Source organism: Myxine glutinosa, chromosome 1, assembly GCF_964187855.1.
Source record: "Myxine glutinosa chromosome 1, kmMyxGlut1.1, whole genome shotgun sequence".
Classification (NCBI taxonomy): domain Eukaryota; kingdom Metazoa; phylum Chordata; class Myxini; order Myxiniformes; family Myxinidae; genus Myxine; species Myxine glutinosa.
In genome coordinates, this window is record NC_136261.1 from 238,595,309 (window position 1) to 238,622,820 (window position 27,512).

The 27,512-nt window shown below is 46.6% G+C and overlaps 1 protein-coding gene across 2 annotated transcripts in view; it reads left to right on the forward strand.

Moving 5' to 3' along the window:
- The window catches only part of LOC137435330 (osmosensitive cation channel TMEM63C-like), a 107,897-nt gene that overhangs the window by 62,537 nt on the left and 17,848 nt on the right, over window positions 1-27,512 (forward strand). For both annotated transcript variants that reach the window (XM_068129025.2, XM_078785346.1), the window contains exons 5-12: window positions 3,793-3,830; window positions 13,334-13,473; window positions 13,764-13,815; window positions 13,988-14,096; window positions 23,396-23,469; window positions 24,916-24,996; window positions 25,188-25,314; window positions 25,443-25,576. In XM_068129025.2, coding sequence (XP_067985126.1) covers window positions 3,793-3,830; window positions 13,334-13,473; window positions 13,764-13,815; window positions 13,988-14,096; window positions 23,396-23,469; window positions 24,916-24,996; window positions 25,188-25,314; window positions 25,443-25,576 — 755 coding nt within the window. The remainder of the gene's footprint in view (window positions 1-3,792; window positions 3,831-13,333; window positions 13,474-13,763; window positions 13,816-13,987; window positions 14,097-23,395; window positions 23,470-24,915; window positions 24,997-25,187; window positions 25,315-25,442; window positions 25,577-27,512) is intronic.

A 27,512-nucleotide genomic window follows, 5' to 3' on the forward strand; every position in this document is an offset into this window, starting at 1 on the left:
CCCCAGTATCCCGAAGGTATTTGGTCTCAAACTTCAGCATCGAATCGGGGCCACCCACTAAGGCTGTCCCTGAATACTCCTGATGCAGTGGATGAATGGAATTAGCCCCGGTGGCAGTGACCTCGGTCACCGATGCCACCGTCGTGTGCGAGGGCCCGGCGGATGAGTTCCACTGATCTCCCTCCGACTTAACAGGAGGGTTGCCTCGGTAGGCCGGACTGGCGGGATTAGAGAAACAGCGGTTTTCACCGTGCCCCACGCGTTTGCAGAAATCGCACCAGGGCCCTGCCCTGGTCTGCGGCTCGCGAGCGCCCCCAGTGGAGGTCATCGGAGAACCCTTCCCCTCGATCCAGCCGCCGGGCAGACGGGGGGCGGTCTTGATCGCAGACTCCTCCGTCTTACGAAGCGACTGCGTGACTTGCAGCATTTTGCACGCCAAAACATGTTTATCAATAAGGTTGACGCAGTCTGCCAAGGAAACAGTGTCTTTGTCGACAAGAAACAATGCTAAGTCAGGCGGAAGCTGTTGATCGATACGGTAACGCACCAGGAGTTCCGCAACCGCTTGAGGTAACTCCACCTTGCTCCCCTTGAACCATCTCTGCAGCTGTTCCAACAAGGCCCGCGAATGTTCCTCATAGGTTTGACTGGACTCACGAGTCCAGCTGAAAAAATTTCTCCTATAAATACATGCGGACACCGCATAGGCATTCAAAATCTCGGCCTTCAATGCCCTGTATTTGTTTGCGTCCTCGGTTGCCATCCTCGCATATACCTCCCTCGCCTTCTCAGATAGATGGCTCACAAGATGGCCGACCCACAAGCTCTCATCAATGCCACCGGCAGCCAACAACTTCTCCGCCATCTCCAGATACGCTTCTGGCTTTGTGTCTCCCGTCCAGTCCGGCAAACGAACATGAACAGTTTCCGGGACTCTTGCAGCAGACCCCTCTGCCCGCAGTCGTTCAGTCAACATTCGCAACTCATGCTCTCTGACGCGTTCAGCTTCTGCTGCCGCATGCTCTCTCGCTGCTGCCGCACGCTCTCCCTCTGCTGCTGCCGCACGCTCTCTCTCTGCTGCCGCATGCTCTCTCTCTGCTGCTGCACGCTCTCCCTCTGCTGCTGCCGCACGCTCTCTCTCTCTCTCACGCTCTCTCTCTGCTGCCGCATGCTCTCTCTCTGCTGCCGCATGCTCTCTCTCTGCTGCCGCAGCACGCTCTGCCTCTGCCCTGTCATTCTCCCTGTTATACATGTCAAGTTGTTGAACCGGAGTCAGCCCGGTCCAGAAGGGCGAACGCATGCATTTAGTCATGATGGAATCGCTTCCTAACATCTCGGGTTGAGTGACCGGGTCAAGGCTGCTTGCGTCGCTCACCTCGCCACCCACGTGACTGTCAACATGATCAGGTTGAACTCTCACTTCCCTGGTCGACATAGCTTGGCTACGAGTTATCATACGACCAGGCACAAAACACAACCTCAACACAACGCTCAAACACAACGCTCTGTTGGGGAAATACGACACAACTACGCAATATCACCCGCACATCAAATTGCCAATGAGAAAAATACCACGTACAAATACTCACGTTTTTTTTTTTTTTTCGGTTGTTTGGAGGGATCCGAGGCTATTCGCTTATTCTTTGTCGGTTGTTTGGAGGGATCCGAGGCTATTCACTTCTCTGCCCAAGACAGCGTCCTACGGCGAGAAAGTTCCTCCCAGACGGCGTCCGCTGGTGAGAAGGCGATGAACAGATGCCAGAAGATGTCGTCCACTGCAGAATTCCCGTCTCAATCGAATGGCTCTTACTTGAATGATCCTAGGACGAGCAACCCATTTGTCGCGATCCCGCCTGGTAAATGTTCCCAGCACGGAATACGGACGTGAATGTCCGGGCTTCAAGTAATCCACGGAGTGGACAAAAGAGACGTAATCAACACAAGTGTGTTTTAATCGGCCTTCTAGGGGTAAGGCACGATGCTTTATTGGCTCGATCACAAAAACCATGAAAGGTAACAAATGGAATAGGCTGCACAAGCCTGCAGGAACGGTCGGCCACAGACGCTCCAACCAGACGCAGGTAAGATCCTCGCGGCTCCAATCGACGAGCTCCGGGACTCGAAGGATACCAGGATGGAATACCACACAAGGCCGCCAGGAACGGTCGGCCAGGAGCTCCAACACGAAGCAGGCAATATAGGACTCACCGTTCCAATCTACGATCTCCGGGAATCACTCGTTCTCTTCCGGAATCACTCACTCGTACAATCCATAACTATAAACGATCAGCACCACTCGCTGTCGTGAGGCGTAACGAAAGTTCCCTCGCCTCGAGGCCTCGAACCTCCGAGCTGCGTCCGTATCATGAGATGGCGGCCGCGCTCTCTGACCCTCCACCAATCACGTGCCGACTCGCCTCCCAATCGCGTGAGGCTCCAAGGAGGTTACGTCAGTGGTGGGCGGGGCACTCATTTGGGTGAGAACAAAGGTGGTTTCACCGGGGGTTTCTCACAATATATATATATATTTTAATGATAATTATGACGTCATAGGTCACGTGGTTAGCCTTGTGTTGGCTTAGCGGTTAGGGTGCCGGCTTGGGATCCTAGGGTCCTGGGTTCGAATCCCGGTCGATCACTGAATTAACACCAGGGGGGTTGACTCAGCCTGTCATCCTTCTGAGGTCGGCAAATTGAGTACCAGTTAACTGGTAATTCCCTGTGTGTCGCAATAGGCGGATAACAGGGTTGGCGGCAGGAAGGGCATCCGGCCGTAAAACATTGCTTCAAAAAGGGGGCCAAGGTGCCAAAAAAGGCCAACACCCGCTCTGCAGGGAAAATTGGCCTCGAAAGGCGGTTCCAAGATGGTGCAAGATGGGCACCATCTTGGAAAAACTTTGCACTTTAATATCTCCGAAACCGCTCCATGGAAACAAATGAAACGTGGCTCATTCTAAAGTGCTCCCCATGGGAAATAACATGTTAATAATAATATAGGTGCCTTCATTATAATGTCATAAATCGAGAAGTGCAATGTTTGATTCGATCAGTATGAAATTTCTTGAGAGTGAGCAAGGGATAAATTGGTCGGAAAAAAAAAAATGATGTCGTCCATCAGGTAGTTCGGCAGCAATATTTTTCAGCGTAGCCCGTAGGGCAATGCTGTCTGTGACAGCATTTGTCTGTCCATCTGGTGTATGTATGTATGTATGTATGTATGCCCCTCGCAAACATCCACCAATCAGTGCTGAGGATCTGGTCACATGACAGGGGGACAGCACATCCTCCACTCAGCAGATCCTCCACTCAGCAGATCCAAGCCTGGCTACGCCGTTGTTCGACTGTTGGTCTTGTTTGGCAGTGTACTTAATTAATTTATTTTCTCACCTATTTTTGTCTGGTGTCTTTTGTTTTGCTGGTAAATTGATGATGGCTGGTTATGTTTAGTCTCTTTACAGAATAACGAGGTTCATTAAAAAAAAATATATTTTTTTTTTTTTACAAAGATCGAGGCCCACAGAAGAACTGATATGAATCACCTTTTCATCCAATTGTTCATATCTTTCATTCCACTATTAAATATGCTTGCCCTTGTGATGAAGAAGCAAGTTTATAGTGAAGCCTACTACCATAGAGTATGCGCTACTGTAAACTCGTTTTAATTAACATGAATGTGATTGGAAAATTTACTTGGAAGATTGCTTTATTCAACACTGGTGGTGGTTATCTTCTTCAATGCTTTTTCTTTCTTTTTTTTTTCTTAAATGAATTTTAACTTTGTCTTATTTGCAGGGAACATTTTCATGGTTGAGAAACATCTTCAAGATTAGGTATGAAGATGCAATGAACATTTTATAGTGTCTGTCTGTCTATATTTGGATTTTTTATTTTTTATTTTTAGAAGATCGAGGCTCATAGACGAGCTGACAAAGGGGCAGCAGAGCAACAATTCGACACAAAAGGGAATGAACAGACAGGAAAAAGATATACAGTCATGGCCAAAAATATTGGCACCCTTGCACTTTTTTCAAATAATGCACCATTTCTTCCAGAAAATTGTTGAAAGTAGAAAAATATTTTGGTATCCACATTTGTATTTCTTTGGTTTGCAGTAGAACAAAACAAAAAGACTGAAAAAATACAAAATCGCAGCTTATTCCACACAGAAATCCTAAAATGGCCCGGACAATATTATTGGCACCTTTTTAGAAGTTTTTTGAAATAATTACATTTCAAGCAGGTGATTCTCCTTTATTTTGGAATTGAACTCACCTGTGGTGAGTTGCAGATGCCTGCCATATAACAATCACTCATTCAACCAGTTTGTATAGAGAAAGGAGTCATTTGGCTGTTTTGTGTCACTGTGTGTACCGCAATGAGCATGAAGAAAAGAAAGAAAACCAGATAATTGTCTGAGGAGATCAGACAAGATTGTAGCCAAGCATGGATAATCTCAAGGCTACAAGTCCATCTCCAGAGACTTTGATGTTCCTGTGTCCATGGTACGCAATGTTATCAGCAAGTTTAAGGCCCAAGGCACTGTAGCCAACCTCCCTGGATGTGGCTGCAAGAGAGAACTTGATCAAAGATTGCAGCAAGGATTGTTCGAATGGTGGGGAAAGCGCCTCGATTAACTGCCAAACAGATTCAAGCTGACCTATTGACACAAGGTACGACACTTTCAACTCGCACCATCCATCACCAACTCAATGAAAGGGGGTTCTATGGCAGGAGACCCAGGAGGACCCCACTGCTGGGAGAGAGAGAGACATAAGAAAGCCCGACTGGCGTTTGCCAAAACACACCTGAACAAGCCAAAATCCTTCTGGGAGAATGTCCTGTGGACAGATGAGACCAAATTATAGCTTGTTGGTAAAGCACATCATCTCTATGTTTACAGAAAACAAAACTAGAACGACACTCAGTCGAGAGCATGCCTCCACCTGGTTGGCCATGTCACTCAATGGTGAAGAATCACTTTAAAAAATCAAAAAAAATCCTCATATCTGAATCCATATTGAGATCTTCACCAAAATCGAATCGATTCGTCCTTGTCACACACCCAACCGGTCCACCATGTTTCGTCCAAATCCGCCCTCAACTTTTTGAGATATCCTGCTATGTATCGTTTTTGGCCCTATCTCCCAATGTTGAAGAATCACTGAAAAATTATATTATCGTAGCCGGATCCGAATCCGGATCTTCACCAAAATCGAATCATTTTGTTCTTGTGACATACGCTACATCTCTGCCAAATTTCGTCCGAATCCGTCCACAACTTTTTGAGATATTTTGTTCACAAACTGACAGACAGGGGTGAAAACATAACCTCCATCCACCTTTGGCGGCAGAAGTAATGAAGCCTTCGAACAAAAGAACAAAAGAAAGAAAGAAGAAGAAAAGAAAAGAAAATGGACAAAATCACAGACTGGGCAAACAAGTGGAACATGTCTTTCAATCCTGACAAATCTCACACTCTTACGATGTCTCTCCGAAAAGACCGACTGGACAACCCTCCCATCCACTTTCTGAATAATCCTCTCCAAGAAGTTCTGTCACTCAAGCTTTTGGGTCTCACTATCTGCCATGATCTTTCCTGGGAAAACCACATTTCAAATCTGGCCTCCAAAGCCAGTCGCCGACTGGGCATCCTCCGTCGTGCGAAGTCCTTCCTTGGCACACCTGAGCTCCTCACCACATACAAGGCTTTCATCCGCAGCTCAATGGAATACTGTTCCCCCCTCTGGGCCGGTGCTCCTGCCTCACACCTAGCTCGTCTTCACGCTGTTGAAACCAAAGCGTTCAGAATCATTGGAATCTCCCGCGATGAAGCTACCTCCAAGGGCCTTTCACTCACTCACCGCAGGCAGGTTGGTGGTCTTTCCGTCTTCTGCCGAATCCTCTCCGGCCTTGCCCCCCCAGCTCTCTCTGGGCTCTGTCCCCCAAATATTCCGACAGGTCGCACAAGATCTGCCTGCAACCCTCTTATGGTTAAACTGCCAAAATCAAGACACTCTGCTCACCTTCACTCCTTCATTCCTCTTTTCTCCCACCTCTGGAACAAACTCCCTCACTCTCTTCAATCCCACTCCTCCCTCCAGGTCTTTAAAACAGCTGTTCACCACCATCTCTTATCTTCCCCCATCCAAAACCTTGATCTTTTCTACCCCCGCTAATTTCACCCCAAATCCACTTTTTTGAAATACCAACTTCTTTCCTGGAAGTCCTTGGTGTCCTTGTGTTTTATACTTCTCCCACCCCTCCTCCCCCCAAGCCCTCTCCCTCCCACACATCTCCCGATGTCCCTGCTCTCAAATGTTGTGTTTGTGTGCTTCCCCTTCTCTCCCCATCTTGTCTACCGGTCCCTCTTTTTATATATTTTGTTTGCCTGTTTGATTTGTTTGTGTGATAAATGTTAGCTCTTTCACGAGCCTCGATTCTGTATACAAAAAAAAACAAAAAAAAAAAACACAACACCTTCCGTACACTCAAACATGGAGGAGGTTTAGTGATGTTTTGGTGTTGCTGTGCTCCCTCTGGCACTAGGTGCCTTGAATGTGTGCATGATATCATGAAATCAGGAGATTACCAAGGCATTTTGGAGCGCAATGTTCAACGTAGTGTCAGAAAGCTGGGTCTCCGTCGAAGGTCATAGGTCTTGCAGCAGGACAATGACCCCAAATACACTTCAATAAGCACCCAGGAATGGTTCAAGACGAAACGCTGGACTGTTCTGAAGTGGCCAGCAATGAGTCCAGATCTAAATTCCATTGAACACCTGTGGGGAGATCTGAAAACAGCAGTTAGGAGAAGGCACCCTTCTGGGATCAAATCTGGGAGAACTGGAGCATTTTGCACAGGAAGAGTGGGGCAAACTGCCAGTAGAGAGGTGTAGGAAGCTCATTCCTATAGGAAGCGATTGACTGCAGTTATTTTGTCCAATGGCTGTGCTACCAAATATTACGTCGAGGGTGTCAATAATTTTGTCAATGCCATTTCTTTTTATTTTCTGATTTAAAAGGATATATTAAGTTCTGAATCAAAAACAAAGGTTCTGTAATAGCAACAGTGAAATAAGGAATTGTGGAGACCAAATACTTTTGTCAATTTCAACTTATTTTTACGAGAAAATTGTGAGTTATTTGAAAAAATGCAAGGGTGCCAATATTTTCGGTCACGAATGTGTGTGTGTGTGTGTGTGTGTATGTATATATATATATATATATATATATATATATATATATATATATATATATACACACACACACACACACACACACACACACACACACACACACACACACACACACACACACACACACACACACACACACACACACACACACACACACACACACACAGTCACGTGAAAAAGTAAGTACACCCCATGTAAAGTTTTGGCTTTTTCAACATATTTCAACATACAGCTATTTGATCTTCATTTCAACAATATTGATAGATAAAGGTGATATAATATAACAAATATCATGAAACATTTACATTTTGTAGTCCATTGTATAATTTAAATATACATAAATGCAAATTTCGCATGTGGAAAAAGTAAGTACACCCTTACATTTATCACTACTTCAAATACCTAACATTACAATCAGGTGCACCAGCTCAGGTGCAAATTATTAGAACATCGTTGGAGAGGATCTTGGAGGAACCAACCTGTCTTATTTAAACCTCAGACATTTAGTTTCGTTTGCTCTTTGTTGTTGAAGTGTGCGGCGTCACCATGCGTAGATCAAAAGAGCTCTCTGAGGCCTTCAGAAAGAAGGTTATAGATGCCTACGAGTCTGGGAAGGGATTTAGATCTCCAAACAATTTGAAATCAATCATTCGACTGTCCGGAAGATCATGTACAAGTGGAGAAGATTCCAAACAACTGCCAACTTGTTCAGGCCAGGCCTCCCCAGCAAGATCAGCCCGAGAGCAGACCGCAAGATGCTGAAAGAAGTCTCTAAGAACCCCAGAATGTCATCACGGGACCTACAGGTAGCTCTTGCCACTGTTGATGTCGAAGTGCATGAGTCTAGCATTAGAAAGAGGCTGCACAAATTTGATCTACATGGGAGGTGTGCCAGGAGGAAACCTTTGCTGTCCAGAAAGAACATCAGGGCAAGACTAAAGTTTGTCAATGAACACCTAGGCAAAGACCAGCACTTCTGGAACAATGTGCTCTGGACAGATGAGTCAAAGGTAGAGCTATTTGGCCACAGTACCAGAAGACATGTTTGGTGAAAACGAAAGACAGCATTTGACCACAAGAACCTGATACCAACTGTAAAGCGTTGTGGTGGAAATATTACGATTTGGGGCAGCTTTGCTGCATCAGGGCCTGGGCAGCTCATCATCATGGAATCCGCTATTTATTCTTCATTGTACCAGAGGGTGTTGAGGATAATGTGAGGCCATCTGTCTGAAAGTTGAAGCTCAAGCAAAGGTGGACCTTGCAACATGACAATGACCCTAAACATACCAGTAAATCCACCAAGGAATGGCTGAAAAGAAAGAAATGGAGGGTTCTGGAATGGCCAAGTTAAAGCCCGGATCTAAATCCCATCGATATTTTGTGGGGGGATTTGAAACGAGCTGTGCATGCAAGAAGCCCCTCAAACATCGCACAGCTGAAAGAATTCTGCATGGAGGAGTGGGCCAAAATTTCTCCTCCATGATTTCTCCAAAAATCTCCAAAAATTTCTCCAAAAATCCAAAGATTTCTCCAAAAATTTCTCCTCCATCCCTGCGTGTCGTAAGAGGCGACTAAAAGGGTTGGCGTCAGGAAGGGCATCTGGCCAGAAAAGCATTGCCGCAAAAAGAGAACCATGACAATTACAACTACATATGGGCAGGGTACAGCCCGAAGTACCCCGTGGGGGACCCCATTCCCTCTCATCAAAACTCAAGGTGGGGAACCCAATCGAAGCAAGGATGGAAATCACTCCATTTATGATGACGAAACGTCTGATGCCGAAGTGGAGATCGGTTTCTGAGGTTTGGGACATGGAATGTAGGGACAATGACAGGGAGATCAGGAGAAGTGGTGGAAGTATTGGTCAGAAGAAGAGTGGACATATGTTGTGTGCAAGAGATGAGATGGAAGGGAATTGGTGTGAGAATGGTGAAGGGACAGAAATACAAGTTTGTGTGGCAAGGGTGCCCAGAGGGCATGCATGGCGTTGGTGTCCTGTTTTCTGAGGAGTTTGTAGACAGTGTGGTGAGTGTGAATAGAGTGAGTGATAGGAAAATGATGGTGAAAATGATGATTGGAAAGCTCTTGGTGAACGTCATCTCGGGATATGCTCCGCAGGTTGGTCGGAGCGATGAAGAGAAGGACAAGCTCTGGTGTGCAATAGAGAAGCTGATGGAAAACGTGAAAGATGAGGAAGTTGTTGTGGTAGGAGGAGACCTAAATGGACATATGGAAAGGAATATGGACGGTTTTGAGGGAGTTCATGGGGGTTACGGATATGGTGTGAGAAATGGAGAAGGTGAAAGGATTTTGGAGTTTGCTGATGGAGCTGATTTGTTGATTTGTAATACTCAGTTCCAGAAAGAGGATTAAAAGCTTGTTACATACACGTCAGGTGGGTCAACGACAACCGTTGACTACCTGATGGTGCGTAGGCGAGATAGGGGGCACCTTCGGGACACAAAGGTGATCCCGGAGGAGGAGGCGGTTTCACAGCACCACTTGATTGTCTGCGACATAAGGGTGAAAGGTGCGAGGAGAGCTCGGCGGGTGAAGTACCAACCGAGAATGAAGGTGTGGAGGTTGAAAGAGGAGACAGTGAGGGAGGAATTAAAAGAGAGGCTGAGTAGGGTAGAGGATGATGTGGTTGAGCTTGAAAGTGGTTGAATGTCAATGAAAGATAGTCTGTTGGGAGCCGTTGGTGAGGTATGTGGATGGACAAAAGGACCACCGAGGCACTCGGAAACATGGTGGTGGGATGATGAAGTTGGAAAGAGGATTGACGAGAAGAGGAAGAAGTTCAAGGAGTGGCAGAAGGCGAAGGGTACGGGGGCAGAAAAAGCAGAATATGTAAGTTATAAGGCAGCCAAGAAGGCTGCAAAGAAAGAGGTAGCAAAGGCGCAGGAGGCATGTAGGAAAATGTTCGGAGAACGCTTGGATTCGGAAGAAGGTCAGAGAGCGGTATTCAGGATTGTAAAGCAGATAACGAAAGAGAGGTGTGATGTGATGGGGGTGAGTTGCTTGAAGGATGAAGTGGGACAAATCGTTGTGGACCCAGATGGAATTAAAGGAAGATGGAAGAGATATATGGAAATGCTGTTGAATGCAGAGAATGAATGGGATGGCAACATCGAGAGTAACCCAGTTTTAGGACCGGCAGAGAAGATAACTGAGAAGGAAGTTGAGGAAGCGATAAAAGCAATGAAGAGTAGAAAAGTGGGAGGGCCGACAGGAGTTGTGGGAGATAAGTTGAAGGCAGCAGGAAGTTGGGGTGTGAAGAGAATGACAGAGATATGTAATCTTGTTGTGAAAGAAGGCCGCATTCCAGTGGATTGGGAACTGAGTACCCTCGTCCCTCTATAAAAGGGGAAAGGTGACCCTCTGGACTGTGGCTCGTATCAAGCGATAAAGTTATTGGAGCATGGAATGAAGGTATTGTAAAGGGTGTTGGAGAGGAGGATAAGGAAGAAAGTGAAGATCGACGAAATGCAGTTTGGATTCATGCCAGGAAGAGGAACGACAGACGCGCTTTTTATTGTGAGGCAGTCACAGGAGAAGTACATGGAGAAGAGGAAGAAGTTGTTTCTTGTGTTTGTTGATCTGGAGAAAGCATTCGATAGGGTTCCATGCGAGGTAGTGACATGGGCATTGATTAAGTTAGGAGTGGAGGAATGGTTGATCAGAGTCGTGATGGCAATGTACAAAAGAGCGTGCACAGCTGTAAGGACGGGAACAGTGGTGAGTTTGAGGTGAAGGTGGGAGTGCATCAGGGGTCGGTACTAAGTCCACTACTATTTGTAGCTGTGTTGGAGGTGCTGGCTCAGAACGTAAAGGAGGGTTTACCGTGGGAGTTGTTGTATGCAGATGATCTGGTGTTGATTGTGGAAAGTAGGGATGGACTGAAAGAAAAGATGAACAAGTGGAAGGAATGTGTGGAGACAAAAGGTCTGAAGGTGAATATCGGAAAGACGAAGGTGATGGCAAGTGGTAAAGCATGTGGTGAAGTCGAAAGAACTGGGAAGTGGCCATGTGCTGTGTGCAGGAAGTGTGTCGGAGTGAACTCCATTCAATGTACAATGTGCGCTGAGTGGATTCATCAAAAATGTAGTGGTCTGAGAGGGTCATTAACCAGTGTGGCAGCTACATTCGAATGTAAGGTGTGCACAGAGGGAGCTGCATATGGAGGAAATGTTGAGTTGGATCTTGGAGATGGTGTGAAGCTGGAATTTGTGAAAACATTTTGCTACCTCGGAGACATGCTGAATGGAGAGGGTGGATGAGACTCTGCAACGGTTGCTCGAGTGAGATGTGCATGGAAGAAGTTTCGGGAACTGAGTGGCGTGCAGACGAGGAGGGGAGTGTCGTTGAAGCTGAAGGGAAAGGTGTATGCTGCATGTGTGAGAAGTGTTATGATTTATGGGAGCGAGACATGGGTAATGAACGTAGAGCAGCAACGAAGGCTGGAAAGAGTGGAAATGCGAATGGTTAGGTGGATGTGCGGAGTATCGTTGAGAGAGAGAGGAAGACAAATGATGAATTGTCTTCCTCTGCTTGAAGCGGCCATGCATGCTTGAAGCCCTGGAGGTGATTGTTTGATAGTATCTGCAAACATTTCCACAAAAACGGAGATGTGAGACGAGCATTTAAGTATTTCCAGATAGGAAGACAATAGCTCTGTTACTCTCTGCTGATTCGTGTGATGGGGGCGTTGTACAATACAACATGGAGTCTTCTGCCAAAAATAGTTTTTGCAGAACATCAGAGAGGTCATTTGTGTAGATGAGGAACAAGACTGTAACCAAGACACTGCCTTGCGGGCACTCTAGCTTTCACTGTAAGAGGAGTGGAGAGTGTTCCATTGTCAGCAACACATTGACTATGCGAGAAGAGGAAGTCAGAAATCCAGGAATGAAGGTTGCCTTGTATGACAGAGGCAGAGAGCTTGGCAATAAAAACAGGATGCCAGATTATGTCGAATGACCTATTGTTTGGGATTTAGCATCTCTCATCATTGCTGAGAGCAGATCCACTATGTTCAAAGTTGAGTGACCAGGATATAATCCAAACTGATGATTTGTTATCAGGCTCCTTGGAAACAGAAATGACTTCACATCAGCAGCAATTATGGATTCCATGACTAGTTAGCTTGTATGTCTGTAGTTGTTAGGGTTTTTCACGCTTCTTGTGGACGGGAGTGGTTTTTACTGACTTCCATATATAGATGAGAGGTGGCCAAAGGAGTGCAGGCTGTATAAGTCGGACAGAGGAGATGCAAGAGAAGCAGAGCAGGATTTGAGACACTTGGACACTGATGCCATCTGGGCTTATCGATACAGGGTGAATGCTAGATAGAACCCTCTCTACCTTCTCAGTTAAAGAAGGACACAAAGTCCAGTACACGGTAGGTACAAGGGAGTAAGATGGGGACATAACGGGATGGGTTGAGTACACAGAGTTGACTATTTTCCTTATCTTGGGCAGAGGTTTAGGTGAAGGGGGTGAAGGAAGGGATGTCATTGGAAGAACGGAGCATATACCAGAGACGAACTTGACAAGGTGTCATGATGATATTGAGGAAGGAGACTAGTTGGAGAGTGTTCACCCTTGTTATTTGCAACACATGTTTTCTGCCTTGGCTCAGGATAAGCACACACTTGTGAGCCTTATGTATTGACCTAAATTGTTGGTGGATTAAAAGCTAGAATGAATAATACCAAGGAGCTGATACTCTTGGTCCCATGGCTTTTGGGTGGTATGAGGAGATCTGTGTAATATGAACGCTAAATCTTGAACGGCTTTTGAAATATCGCGTGCACAAGCCAAGTTCCAGAGATGGCTTTCATGCCAACCTAATTCAGCCAATGGCAGTCATGATTCAATTAGGTTGAGATAATGTTGTGGGAATAGATATCTGCAATAAGAAAGATATAAATTATCAACGGTTTTGGAAATACCGCGTACACAAAAGTACGAGTACATGGACGGATGATTGGTCAGTTGGTCGGGTGGTCGGTAAGACGGAGTTCTTTTTAATGTCCCCATGTCTCCGACCTTGTCGAAGGTGTGGCGGACAACTGAATCTGACTAATAGATCTTCCACATGGTGTGATTATAGGTGTTTGTTTTGTGGTGCAGCTCAGAGGAGTACAGAGCTCGTTGTGGGAGCGACGCGCTATATTATCTGTCCTTCCAGCAACACACTCTGGCTCTGCTGTGCACGCTTGGTGTTCTGTCTCTCGCTGTTCTCCTTCCACTCAACATCTCTGGAAACCTGGGTAATGTCAGTGCTCGTTTTTTAAAATTGTTTCAACACATTGGTCCTGGGTTTAAAGGGCATGAAGTTTATTTTGCTTCCTAATGTCCTCAATCTCGTTCCTGATTGCATTACATCCCAAGAATCAATTTGATTTGTGTGGGTTGATGGGTAGAATGTCATTCCCAGGAATGGCAAATGAAAAGGGTATTAACCATGCAAATATCGTCATGGAAAGGCGTCAACGATGCATGATTTTACGTGTTTTGTTACGTTTTATATTTTTATCATGAGCTCAATGTTCCCCCTTAGATGGAAATGCCCAGAGTTTTGGCCGCACAACAATTGCCAATCTTCCTCCGAGGTAAGAGCACACACAGCGCAAGCTGCTCCACATAAGTACACCATGATGAATGGCCATTATTTTACTTTGGCGAAGTAAATATTGCGGACACAGTAAATAAATTAGTTTTTACAGTGTGAATGGCTGGTTGCCACGTTAATGGATCGTCACGGTACCACTCTCTGTTTTTCAGTGACAAGTATCTTTGGTTTCACACCACGTTTTCCCTGCTCTATTTCCTCCTGACCTTCCTCTGGATGAAAAGACATATGCGGATTCTGAAGGCAGAAAAAGACAATGTTGTAAGTAATTTTGTTTTGCCTAATGCACCCCTTTTTCCCCCACCTGTATATATTTTTGAATCTTTTTTTTTTTTTTTTTTTCAGAAAGAATGCTGCAACCGGTGACCATTTGTATTTGAGACCATGCACATGAAATTTAACGTTCATGAATGGAAGATAAAATTTATTTTATATCTGTTGGTTTCCTCCAAATGTAGAAGATGGAACCAATGTACCACAAAAGACAAAATGTATGCATCCTTTATTTTTTATACCAAGTCGAGGCTTGTGGAAGAGCAAGAACACAGAATTTTTTTTTTTTTTTTTTTGGATACAAGATCGAGGCTCGTGTCAGAGCTAACATTAATGACAAAAAAAACAAACGGACACATCTATCTATAATTCCAGTAATCTCTGTACGTTTGTACGTCTGTTTGTCTGTGACCGCTGTTTCTCGACAACCACGGGTCCGATATACTTTTAACTTGCCAGGTATATTGCTGGGGACCCGAGGATGTGCCTTTTCAAGGTTTCATATTAATCGGACAATTACTTACCGAGCTATGTCCAAAAAACGATTCAACCAATCAGAGAGCAGTGAACTATCGCGTGTGCCGAACGTGGCGGACACACTCTGCCTCGGATGGCACATTTGAGAGCGTATTCATTTATTTCACGTTTGCAAACTATGTTGGCGTTAAACTATGTTTTAAAACTAATAAAAACGAATTTGCGATTCATTCGCTTTCCTGCGCGTTTGTGCACGCGATGGCGATTTCTTTACCAAACTCCGGAAGCCGTTCGCTTTGGACCAAACCATTTCATGTAAATAGAGGGGGGGGATTGTCACTGTACTCACAAGCCGTTCGCTTTGGACCAAACCATTTCATGTAAATAGAGGGGGGGGGATATAATTTTAGATATAGATATAGTACGGGCAATGCCCTAGTAAGACGAAATAAGGGGAGCGGGAGACAAGTTGGGGAGAGAGGGGGAAGCACACAAGTACAACATTTGAGAGCAGGGACATCAAGAGATCTGTGGGAGGTAGAGAGCTTGGGGGAGGAGGCGTGGGATGGGGGGTTGGGGGTGGGAGAGGTAAAAAAACACATGGACACTGCTACGACTTTCAGGAAAGAAGTTGGGATTTCAGAAAAGTGGATCTGGGGTGAATTAGCAGGGGTAGAAAATATCAAGGTTTTGGATGGGGGGAAGATAAGAGATGGTGGTGAACAGCTGTTTTAAAGACCTGGAGGGAGGAGTGGGATTGAAGAGAGTGGGGGAGTTTGTTCCAGAGGAGGGACAAAAGGGGAATGAAAGAGTGAAGGTGAGTCGAGAGTCTTGATTTTGGCAGTTTAACCATAAGTGGGTTGCAGGCAGATATTGTGCGACCTGTTGGAGTATTTGTGGGACAGAGCACAGACAGGGCTGGGGGGGCAAGGCCAGAGAGGAGTCGATAGAAGACAGAAAGACCACCAACCTGCCTGCGGTGAGTGAGTGAAAGGCCCTCGGAGTTAGCTTCATCGTAGGAGTTTCCAATGATTCTGAAAGCTTTGGCTTCAACAGCGTGAAGCCGAGCTCGGTATGAGGCAGGAGCAACGGCCCAGAGGGGGGAACAGTATTCCATTGAGCTGCGGATGAAAGCCTTGTATGTGGTGAGGAGCTCAGGTGTGCCAAGTGTTACGTGGTCCCCTCGGTGAATACCTGGTCTCAGTGACCCCCGGACCGTGAGAGGAACTTCGCCAGAAAGCTGTATTATATATGCGCTTTCGCCACGCAAGCCATATGAATTTCACCCCAGAGACAACTGACGTTCAAGGATATATTTCAATGGTAATGATACCAAACAATTTAAATGACACAACCATCAACAATATTTCAAGGACACAACCACGGAGATTTTCCCCGAGCAATCAACAATACATAATCATCACCAATTCCCAATTCACAATCAATTCCCTATGAGTAAGATGGCCATCTTATACATGTGTGTCCCGGTGAGTACTCACACCCCCTTTCGGTCTCTGCTCCTCACAATGTCTCTGGGCCCCTCCTGACCAAGATACTGCTACTGGTCGGCGTCTCCGCACTCGGGCGGTTGAACGAACCCCGGGTGGACGTTCCTCCACCGGGCAGGTATCGTACCGGGGACAGCTGCTGCAGCGCACACCTCCTTGCCAAGCAACGGGGCAAAACCCAGCGCGGCTTCCAACGCGCGCGAGGCCCCAAAGTGCGACCCGTACGCGTCCTTGTAGACGGGGCAAAACCAAGCGCGGTTTGCAACGCGCGCGAGGCCCCAACCCTTCTGACCCGTACGCATCCTTGTAGACGGGGCAAACTGTGCCGGACGCTTGGTTCCGTGCACGCACTCACGGTGACTTGCCGTGTCAAAAGGTAGTTACGCGTCCAGGTAACTCCTCTCGCCAGACGGGTTTCGGAACGCCGCTTGTTCACGCAGCGCAAGGTCGATCCCACCTTTCGTCGGAGCGGGCGAGGAAGACGAAACCTCCTTCTTTTACCTCGTGTCTTTTCTTCTTCCGTTTTCGGCCACTTCCGTTTCCGGCCACTGGTTCAGAAGGGCTCCTGACCCTCCAATCACAACAACCCTTAATATAATACACACGGATAAGCAACCTGAATGGTAATTCACATACATTCACATAAATATGTAACACTCCCCCCCTTCAAGAAAGAAAGTTTGAACCCAGCGAAAACTTTCTTTGCCGGCCAATTTGGATAAATAAACCAGATAACTCAACCCCCAAATCCTCAGTTCCCCTGGGCAACAATTATCCCAACTCAAAAAGAAAGCAACAAACTCTCACAAAACCCCCAGATTACTCCCTCTCCTGACCCTCTGACTTTGACCGTCAGCTTCTTGTGAATGAAGGTTAAGGGTTTGATCAAAGATCCAAAGTTACGCCACTCGATAGCACTTTTTCCGGGAGGCCAAGCCGAGTATTCACTACATGGATGCCTTTAGGAACGTGAAGTTCACGGTTAGTCCGTGCAGGAAAGTTCTCTACATGGGCGCCTTGAGGAACGTGGAGTTCACGGTTAGTCCGTGCATGAAAGTTCCCTATATGGACGCCTTTAGGAACGGCGTTCACGGTTAATCCGTGTAGGAATCTTGGCTCAGCGGCTCCGCCGCATTCAGTGCTTCAACTTCTCAGAACTTCCCTAATAATTATGGTGGGACCCCTTGTCCCTGTAGTCCCACGAATAGCGGTCTCCTTCTCGGCCACTACTTTGCCAATCCTTCCTTCGGGAGCTGCCGTAACTCAGGGAGCCTCCATAATAATATTGATTGCGGCCACCACCAAAACTACCACCCAGTTGTCCTCTCCTGTAGACCTCTCGACGCCTACGAAATGCCTTCCCTACTGTTATGGTCCGACCCTCCAAATCCTTGCCATTCCAATTCTTCTCTGCCTCTCTGGCGTCTTTGGTGCTGGCAAACGTGACAAAGCCGAACCCTCTGGACTGTTGCGTTTCCCAGTCTCTTACCAACCGCACGTCCACCAGCGGCCCATATCTGTTGAAGACAGAGGTCAGAACTTCTTCCTCTGTTTTGAAGTTCAGTCCCCCTACAAATAACTTGGCACTTTTGTCGCCATCCCGAGCTGGTGTGGTGTTATTTTCCCTGCTGGGCTCTTGACCAACCCTCCGGTTACCATAAACTTGACCCCCGGCCAAATCATTCCCGATAACCACAGATACCCCCTCTACAGGAAGCGTGGCTTGTAAACCGACGGTGACCGGTCCTGACACCCAATCGGACTCCAAATGGACGACATGAAGGGGAGCACTAACACCGCCCCCAATCCCCTGTAAACGAACACTATCCCCCGTTGCCGTCTCCTCGGACCATGGCAAAATGCCTTCAAGCATTAAAGATTGATGTGCCCCTGTGTCCCTCAATATCCTAACCGGTTTCCGGTTAGTCGAGGCTCCATCCCGTGACACAAACCCCTCTGAAATAAATGGTTGGTAACCCTTTTGATGGCGATTTCTTACGCTAGCCATCGCATTCGGAGTGGTAATAGTCGGACTCCGCTCTGGGTTGTCCCTTTTCATGAGGTAACAACTGGACATCAAGTGTCCAGGTTTCTTGCAAAACGCGCAAGTAGGCCCGGAGGAAAAACTCGTGGTCTGCCTCGGGCCCCCTGAAAAATAAGTTGGTCTTGGGCCCACAGCCCTCTGACTTCGAACAGGTGGGGTATCCGCGTTGTCCCCCTCATCCTCTCGAGGCCGCCGCCATGTATTGTCGTTCTCCGCACCTGCTGTTCCCCACCTCCCCTGCGGAGATCTAGGCGAGGAGGTAGGTTCATGGACCCCTATTCGGTGGGTTAAGGCATAATCATCTGCCATGGTGGCTGGTGGCTGCGTCCCACAACTTTGGTACATTCTTTTCCTGCAGGTACACTTTGATGTCCTCGTGGACACACTGCTGGAATTCCTCCACCAGGATCAAGTCCCGCAATGTTTCGAAGTCTTTCCCGACTCCTTTTGACTCACACCACCGATCAAACATGTTTTCTTTCACTCTGGCAAACTCCACATGGGTCTCACTCTCCCTCTTCCTGGCATTCCTAAATTTTTGCCTGTAAGCTTCCGGAACCAACTCATAGGCTTTGAGGATGTGCTTCTTCAGTACCTCATAATCTGCACATTGGTCCATCGGTAGCGCCGAATAAATTTCCTGAGCTTTCCCCACCAGCACACTTTGCACGAGTATGGTCCAGGCCTCCTCCGGCCAATTTAATTGTCGAGCCACTTTCTCAAAGTGTGGGAAAAATTTCGCGACTTCTTTTTCACTGAACGGTGGAACCAGCCTCACATGTCTGCCCACATCCCAGGTTTTCTGGTTAGGTGTCGACCCCGTCAGCAAGGGTGGTGCCTCTCCCCGTTCTCTCATTAACTCCAGCTCCTTGAATTTGATTTCTTGCTGAAGCTCCATGTCACGTTCCTTTAATTCCCTTTCCGCTTTTCTCTCCTCTGCTTCGAGGTCCCTTGCAGCTCTCCTCTCCTCTGCTTTTCTCCCTTCTAACCTTTCCTGGAGTTCTCGTTCCACTCTCCTTTCCTCTGCTTGTTTCTCTTCTCTCCTCGCTTCTGCTTTCCTTTCTTCTTCTGCTCTTTCCTTTTCTGCTTTCCTTTCTTCTTCTGCTCTTTCCTTTTCTGCTTTCCTTTCTTCTTCTTTTAACCTTTCCTGGAGTTCTCGTTCCACTCTCCTTTCCTCTGCTTGTTTCTCTTCTCTCCTCTCTTCTGCTTTCCTTTCTTCTTCTTTAATCCGTTCCTGGCTCCGTAATTGCAACTCCAGTTTCCGGAGCTCAACGTCTTCTGGTTCTTCGGGTAGCCACTCCCAGGCTAACTCGTCCCATGTTCCTAATCCCACCATAGATTGTATCACCGTGGCCTGCAACTCTGCCTTCCTCAAATTAGTTCGGACCTCCAAGTTAAAATGTTTGGCCAATTTCAAGAGGTCCGACTTTAGCAACACTCGGAACTGTGCCTCACTCGGTGTTACCCCAAAGTTCTGTGCCACAAACGCCATGGTGCCTATCGTTAACACCTGTTAACCTTCACCCAAGATTTTACCCCAATTTCTCAAATTTTTTTTTTACCAATTAATAATTAATTAATAAATTTTAATTAATAAAAATTATTATTTTATTATTTTATACAATTTTAGATCCCGGACGTAGACCCAATTGCGAAACCGCAAATCGTAATTTGGACGAGCCCCCAATTCTGTTACGTGGTCCCCTCGGTGAATACCTGGTCTCAGTGACCCCCGGACCGTGAGAGGAACTTCGCCAGAAAGCTGTATTATATATGCGCTTTCGCCACGCAAGCCATATGAATTTCACCCCAGAGACAACTGACGTTCAAGGATATATTTCAATGGTAATGATACCAAACAATTTCAATGACACAACCATCAACAATATTTCAAGGACACAACCACGGAGATTTTCCCCGAGCAATCAACAATACATAATCATCACCAATTCCCAATTCACAATCAATTCCCTATGAGTAAGATGGCCATCTTATACATGTGTGTCCCGGTGAGTACTCACACCCCCTTTCGGTCTCTGCTCCTCACAATGTCTCTGGGCCCCTCCTGACCAAGATACTGCTACTGGTCGGCGTCTCCGCACTCGGGCAGTTGAACGAACCCCGGGTGGACGTTCCTCCACCGGGCAGGTATCGTACCGGGGACAGCTGCTGCAGCGCACACCTCCTTGCCAAGCAACGGGGCAAAACCCAGCGCGGCTTCCAACGCGCGCGAGGCCCCAAAGTGCGACCCGTACGCGTCCTTGTAGACGGGGCAAAACCAAGCGCGGTTTGCAACGCGCGCGAGGCCCCAACGTGCGACCCGTACGCGTCCTTGTAGACGGGGCAAACTGTGCCGGATGCTTGGTTCCGTGCACGCACTCACGGTGACTTGCCGTGTCAAAAGGTAGTTACGCGTCCAGGTAACTCCTCTCGCCAGACGGGTTTCGGAACGCCGCTTGTTCACGCAGCGCAAGGTCGATCCCACCTTTCGTCGGAGCGGGCGAGGAAGACGAAACCTCCTTCTTTTACCTCGTGTCTTTTCTTCTTCCGTTTTCGGCCACTTCCGTTTCCGGCCACTGGTTCAGAAGGGCTCCTGACCCTCCAATCACAACAACCCTTAATATAATACACACGGATAAGCAACCTGAATGGTAATTCACATACATTCACATAAATATGTAACACAAGAAAGGACTTCGCACGATGGAGGATGCCCAGTCGGCAACTGGCTTTGGAGGCCAGCTTGGAAATGTGGTTTTCCCAAGAAAGATCATGGCAGATAGTGAGACCCAAAAGCTTGAGCGACAGAACTTCTTGGAGAGGTTTGTTGAGAAAGTAGATGGGAGGGTTGTCCAGACATTCTTTTCAAAGAGACATTGTAAGAGTGTGAGATTTGTCAGGATTGAAAGACATGTTCCACGTGTTTGCCCAGTCTGTGATTTTGTCCAGGTCTGCAGAGAGTGAGGAGGCTGCAGACTGCCGATCTGAGGGATGAGGAATGGAGCGGCAGAGAGTGGAGTCATCAGCAAAGAGATAGAGAGAATTTTCCAGAGAGTCAGAGAGATGAATGGACCAGAACATAGAAGAAGAAGAAGAAGAAGAACATGGTGGAAAGGGGGGAAATGCACCAATAGCAATGTAGAGGGACACAACAGAGGTATCTTTGGTGGAATATTGGACAAGAGGAAGAATGAGGGCAAGGGGGTGGGAAAAGGACATGGGATGAAGAAGTTGTATACAAGCTCAAACACAGCAAGAAGAAGAGAAAACTGGGATGAAAGAGAAATGAAACGAAATATGGAAAAGAGGGAGCGGGGAGAAAATGCTACCCAAGAAATGAAGGAAGGGGTGAGCATGGTGAGGGTTATTGAGGGTAGAAAAGATTATGAGTATCAGTGGATGGGGTGATCTCAGGTGGTTGTGGACAGCCTTCTTGAGTCCCTGGAGGGAAGGATGTGATTGAAGAAGTTGGTCCCACAGGTGAGGAAAGAGAAAAAAAATGAGTGGAGGTGAGCAGTGAGCTTGGATTGTGGGAGTTTGACCAAAAGTGGGTACTGACAGACCATATGCACCTCGTAGAAACTTGTTGGGAGCAGAAAGGGTGCTAGAGCAGAAAAGAGGTGGTAGATGACACAGAGGCCACCAAACTGTTTGCGATGTGAGAGTAACAGGCCCACAAACTCAGCGTCATTATGGGAGATTGCAATGTTTTTGAGGGCCTTGGTTTCCATGACGTCACGAAGTGCAAGGTGAGGGGCAGAACCATGAACCCAAAGGAGATTGGAGTACTCATCTCCTCTAATGTTGAACAGGTATCCTTCAAAAACCACAATTGTTTTGACTTATTTCCCATCTTGCCCACACAACATCATCCATAAATATGCTTTCAACGTGTATTTCCCATTTTTGGGAAGGTTGGTTTTATCTTGGATGGCTTAAGAGCTTTATTGATTTGGACGAAGTCGTACAGCTTGAAATATGTCAGAAGGTGCCCCTTTCAAAAATAGTTTGCCTGTGTGCATGTTCACTTTATGATTGCATTGACAAGATATCTCGTACTAAAATCAAGTTTGAAAACATACTTTCTTTCACTCAATTAAGTTCCCATCTGTTTATGCTATATCGTCATCTTCGATCTAATGCAGCACGAGGCTGCGGGGTAGCATCATTGGCTGAGGCTGCAGCCGTGACCGCTGATGCAACGCCCTCTGCTGGTTAGGGCAGGAATTTGGTATTTCGCAATGGTTTCGGCGATAGCTCACTTGCTCTTTGCGAAGGACACCGTGGGATATTTAACGTCCACCAACGATTGTTGGCAGACAGACGTCTATCCGAGAGACGGCAGACACATTGATTATTCACCTTGCCCGTGAAACATCAGGATGACAGTTTATAGCTGGGTCGGAATTCAAACTAAGGATAGACAGCTTTCAGGTGAGTGTGCGTACCTCCAGGTCATCCTGTCAATGCTATTCTCCATATTGAAAATATACTATTCAGTCCTATACATTACAAATGTATCGTGACCTCTCAATTTCCAGTTGGCCCTTAGTTATGCTATTCGTAATAGTTACTAATATAAAAAGCCTTCAATAAGTAACGTTAGTTGACTTTTCACCCCTCAGCCCAATGGGCTAAGGGGTATTGTCGTCACTGGCGTCGTCCGGGCGTCCGTCAACTTTTGGTTTCCGTAAATTTCGAGCAGAACGGCTTGTCGAATTAAATCAATGTTTGCAGTGTGTGTTGGGGTTGAGTCGAGGAAGGTTCCTTTCGAAAATGGGCACGCTGCGATTTTCAATATGGCCGCCACGGCAGCCATCTTGAAATTGGTTTCCGTCAATTTCGAGCAGAACGGCTTGTCCGATTAAATCCATTTTTTTCAGTGTGTGTTGGGGTTGAGTCGAGGAAGGTTCCTTTCGAAAATGGGCACGCTGCGATTTTCAATATGGCCACCACGGCAGCCATCTTGAAATTGGTTTCCGTCAATTTCTAGCAGAACGGCTTGTTAGATTAAATCCATTTTTGCAGTGTGTGTTGGGGTTGAGTCAAGGAAGGTTCATGGGCACGAAATAGGTTCATGGGTTCATGGGTTCATGGGCGAAAATTTCATTACTTGCAGTTCCTACTCAGTATACAACTTCGCTTCAAATAACAAATTAGCATCAATGCTTCCTTTCACCATGCATGGGCTGAGGGGTTACGCCCGCTTTGCGGTGCTATTTTTTATGTTGTTGTTCCTGCTTCTGTTTTTCTTTCAGGTAAGAAAAACACTGTTTATAACAGGTTTGCCAAGGGATGTCACAAATTGCGATCTGATTATGGAACACTTTCGGTGAGTTTGTAAAGTAATGTATTCAGAATGAATCTAATGAATGTGGACCCAGTGATGTTAGGGTAGTGGAGGCAAGATGCAAAGTAGCGTCTTCAGAATGAATCTAATGAATGTGGATCCAGTGATGTTTGAGTAGTGGAGGCAAGATGCAAAGCAGCGTATTCAGAATGAATCTAATGAATGTGGACCCAGTGATGTTTGAGTAGTGGAGGCAAGATGCAAAGCAGCGTATTCAGAATGAATCTAATGAATGTGGACCCAGTGATGTTTGAGTAGTGGAGGCAAGATGCAAAGTAACGTATTCAGAATGAATATAATGAATGTGGACCCAGTGATGTTTGAGTAGTGGAGGCAAGATGCAAAGTAGCGTATTCAGAATGAATATAATGAATGTGGACCCAGTGATGTTTGAGTAGTGGAGGCAAGATGCAAAGTAGCATATTCAGAATGAATATAATGAATGTGGACCCAGTGATGTTGGGGTAGTGGAGGCAAGATGCAAAGTAATGTATTCAGAATGAATCTAATGAGTGTGGACCCAGTGATGCTAGGGTAGTGGAGGCAAGATGCAAAGTAGCGTCTTCAGAATGAATCTAATGAATGTGGACCCAGTGATGTTGGGGTAGTGGAGGCAAGATGCAAAGTAATGTATTCAGAATGAATCTAATGAGTGTGGACCCAGTGATGCTAGGGTAGTGGAGGCAAGATGCAAAGTAGCGTCTTCAGAATGAATCTAATGAATGTGGACCCAGTGATGTTTGAGTAATGGAGGCAAGATGCAAAGCAGCGTATTCAGAATGAATCGAATGAATGTAGACCCAGTGATGTTAGGGTAGTGGAGGCAAGATGCAAAGTAACTAGTCCGTGGGCTGAGTAGGGTTTACATGCACCCCCCCCCCCCCCACAACTTAACTTCCCGGGTATGTCCATGTACCCCCCACCCTAGGGATTAGGAAAAACCATGTTAACAGGGAAAAAAACTCATTCCCTCATAGTTTGACCTCTGGTGACCTCATTAGACCTCATTTGCATATAACACATATCATTGTAAAGAGTGTCCCAGGACAAACATTTTGAGGGGTCATATGCAACCATAGGATGACGAGGTAAAAGGTTATGGCCATTTGAATTTCGCCTACCCCTAATTTTTGGAAATCACTGACACAGGGGGGGGGGGTAACATCAAAATATGCGTGGGAGGTACCTTGGGAATGAGTTTTTTTTTTCTGTTAGCATGGTTTTCCTAACCCCTAGGGTGGGGGGTACATGGACATACCTGGGAAGTTAAGTTGTGGGGGGGGTGCATGTAAACCCTACTCAGCCCACGGACTAAACGTATTCAGAAAGAATCTAATGAATGTGGATCCAGTGATGTTAGGGTAGTGGGGGCAAGATGGAGTGTGTTGTAGGTACTTGGTTTGTACTGCCTCCCTTTCTTGCTTGCAGGGTGGCATACCCTTCCTACATCCTCACCGACGTGAAGCTTTGCTACGATGTGAGAAGACTCATTAAACTCGACGAGCTAAAGTAAGGTTCACAGGATTATCGTGTCTGCCTTGGAAACAACTTCATTTACACTTGGTGCTGTTTGGGGCATCCAGCTATGCAAATGCAGCAGATATTTGATAGTCTTGTGTTTGTTTTTGGTTTCATCTTTGCCGATGATTCCAAAAACTTTCCCTTTTCATTGTGGAGTGTCTGCTTATTCACGGACTTAGGAGGAAGGCAATGCAAGGGCGGCTCTACTGCATGGCCCAGGCTAAAAAGACCGGTAGACCGCTTACATTGAGGGTGCGTGCGCAAGGCTGCCTGGGTGTGTTCGACATCTTCGGGATCTGTCGGAAGGTGATGTGCACTTTCAGGCCAGGCAATGATTGCCTTTCTCACCACTCCCCTGCTCCTGCTCTCCGCCTCTGATCATTCCCCTCACTCTCCTTGCCTCTAATTTCTTCAGTACTTGCATTATTCGACAGGTGGATGGCATTACCTACTACAGCGAGCTGGAGGAAGAGCTCACAGATGAATGTGAAGTGGAGAAACAGAACATCCTACAGAAGCCACTGGGGATGGCCTTTGTGTCCTTTCAGGATGAGCACATGGCTGAGAGGTGTTTGAGTGTAACATGTATAACAGAGTCAAAGACAATGAGAAACGTTTAATTGTATAACGAAATAGGTAATCATTTAAGCAAATATGAAATATTTTCTCTGGAAATTTTATTCATTTTGAACATTAGACTCTCTTTGCTTCAATTTTGAAGCAAACACAATGCTGTTTGCTTCAAAATCTTGTGTCCCAAACCCATCGCTCTCTGTTCCCACCTTACCCACTCATACCCAGCTGCTCCTGGACTCTGTGACTCTCAAACTTTGTCTCCGAATCTGCAACCGGACCAGATGACATCAGCCAACAGGTCCTAAAATCCTGCTCTGCCACTGTATCTCGCCCTCTCTCTGTTCTCTTCGCCCTCTCTTTTGCCCAAGGTCATCTGCCATCAGCTTGGAAATCAGCCAACATTACCGCTTTACACAAAAAGGTGCAACAACAGATCCTTGCAACCACAGACCAATCAGCCTGCTCCCAATAATCAGCAAAGTCATGGAATTCATCATTGCTTCGGATATCAAATCTTTCCTCTTCTCCAATTGCTCAATCTCCGATCATCAATTTGGATTCAGACCAGGTCACTCTACTCTGGACATGCTGCTTCTTCTGTCTCAACAATGGATGGAGGTCCTCAATGCCAAACAGGAAATCAGAGCTGTCTCACTTGACATATCACGTGCCTTTGATACGGTCTGGCACCCTGCTCTGCACACCAAACTCTCCTCCGATGGTATCCATGGAAATCTCCACGCATGGCTTGCAGACTTCTCACCGGTCGCAGTCAACGTGTGGCCCTGAATGGAATTCTCTCATCTCCCCTTCCTGTTCAGACTGGAGTTCCCCAAGGTAGTGTTCTGGGCTCTGTGCTTTTTCTAATCTTCATCAATGATCTCTCCGACTCTCTGGAAAATCCTCTATTTTTTTGCTGATGATTCCACTCTCTGCTGCTCCATTTCTCATCACTCAGATTGGCGGTCAGGCAGCAGAAGAATCTTCACTCTCTGCAGACCTGGATAAAATCACAAGATGGTCAAACACTTTGATCATGTCTTTCAATCCTAAAAAATCTCACACTCTCACTTTCTCTGGAAAACCCTCCCATCTACTTTCTCAACAATCATCTTAAAGAAGTTCTGTCACTGAAGCTTTTGTGTCTCACTATCTGCCATGATCTTTCCTGGGAAAACCACATTTCAAATCTGGCCTTCAAAGCCAGTCACCGACTGGGCATCCTCCGTCGTGCGAAGTCCTTCCTTGGCACACCTGAGCTCCTCACCACATACAAGGCTTTCATCTGCAGCTCAATGGAATACTGTTCTCCCCTATGGGCCGGTGCTCCTGCCTCACACCAAGCTCAGCTTCACGCTGTTGAAACCAAAGCTTTCAGAATCATTGGAATCTCCCGCGATGAATCTGATTCTGAGGGCCTTTGTCTCTCTCATCGCCGGTAGGTTGGTGGGCTTTCTGTCTTCTACCGACTCCTCTCCGGCCTTGCTCCCCCTGCTCTGTCTGTGCTCTGTCCTCCAAATATTCCTGGAGGAAGCACAAGATCTGCCTGCAACCCTCTTCTGGTGAAACTGCCAAAATCAAGATTCTCTGCTTACCTTCACTCTTTCATTCCTCTTTTTTCCCACCTCTGGAACAAATTTCTCATATCCTCTTCTATCCCTCTCCTGCCTCCAGGTTTTCAAAAGAGCTGTTCACCACCATGTCTTATCTTACTCCATCCAAAACCTTGATCTTTTCTACCTTCGTTAATCCACCCTAAACCCACCTCCTCCAAATTCCGTTTTCTTTCCTGAAAGTCCCTGCAGTGTCCATCTTGTTTATCCCGTGTACCCCGCCTCAGCCCTCTCCCTTCCACAGATCTCCCGATGTCCCTGTTCCCTACTGTTGTTGTTTCCTCTTTCTCCCCTTCTTGTCTCCCACTCCCTTTA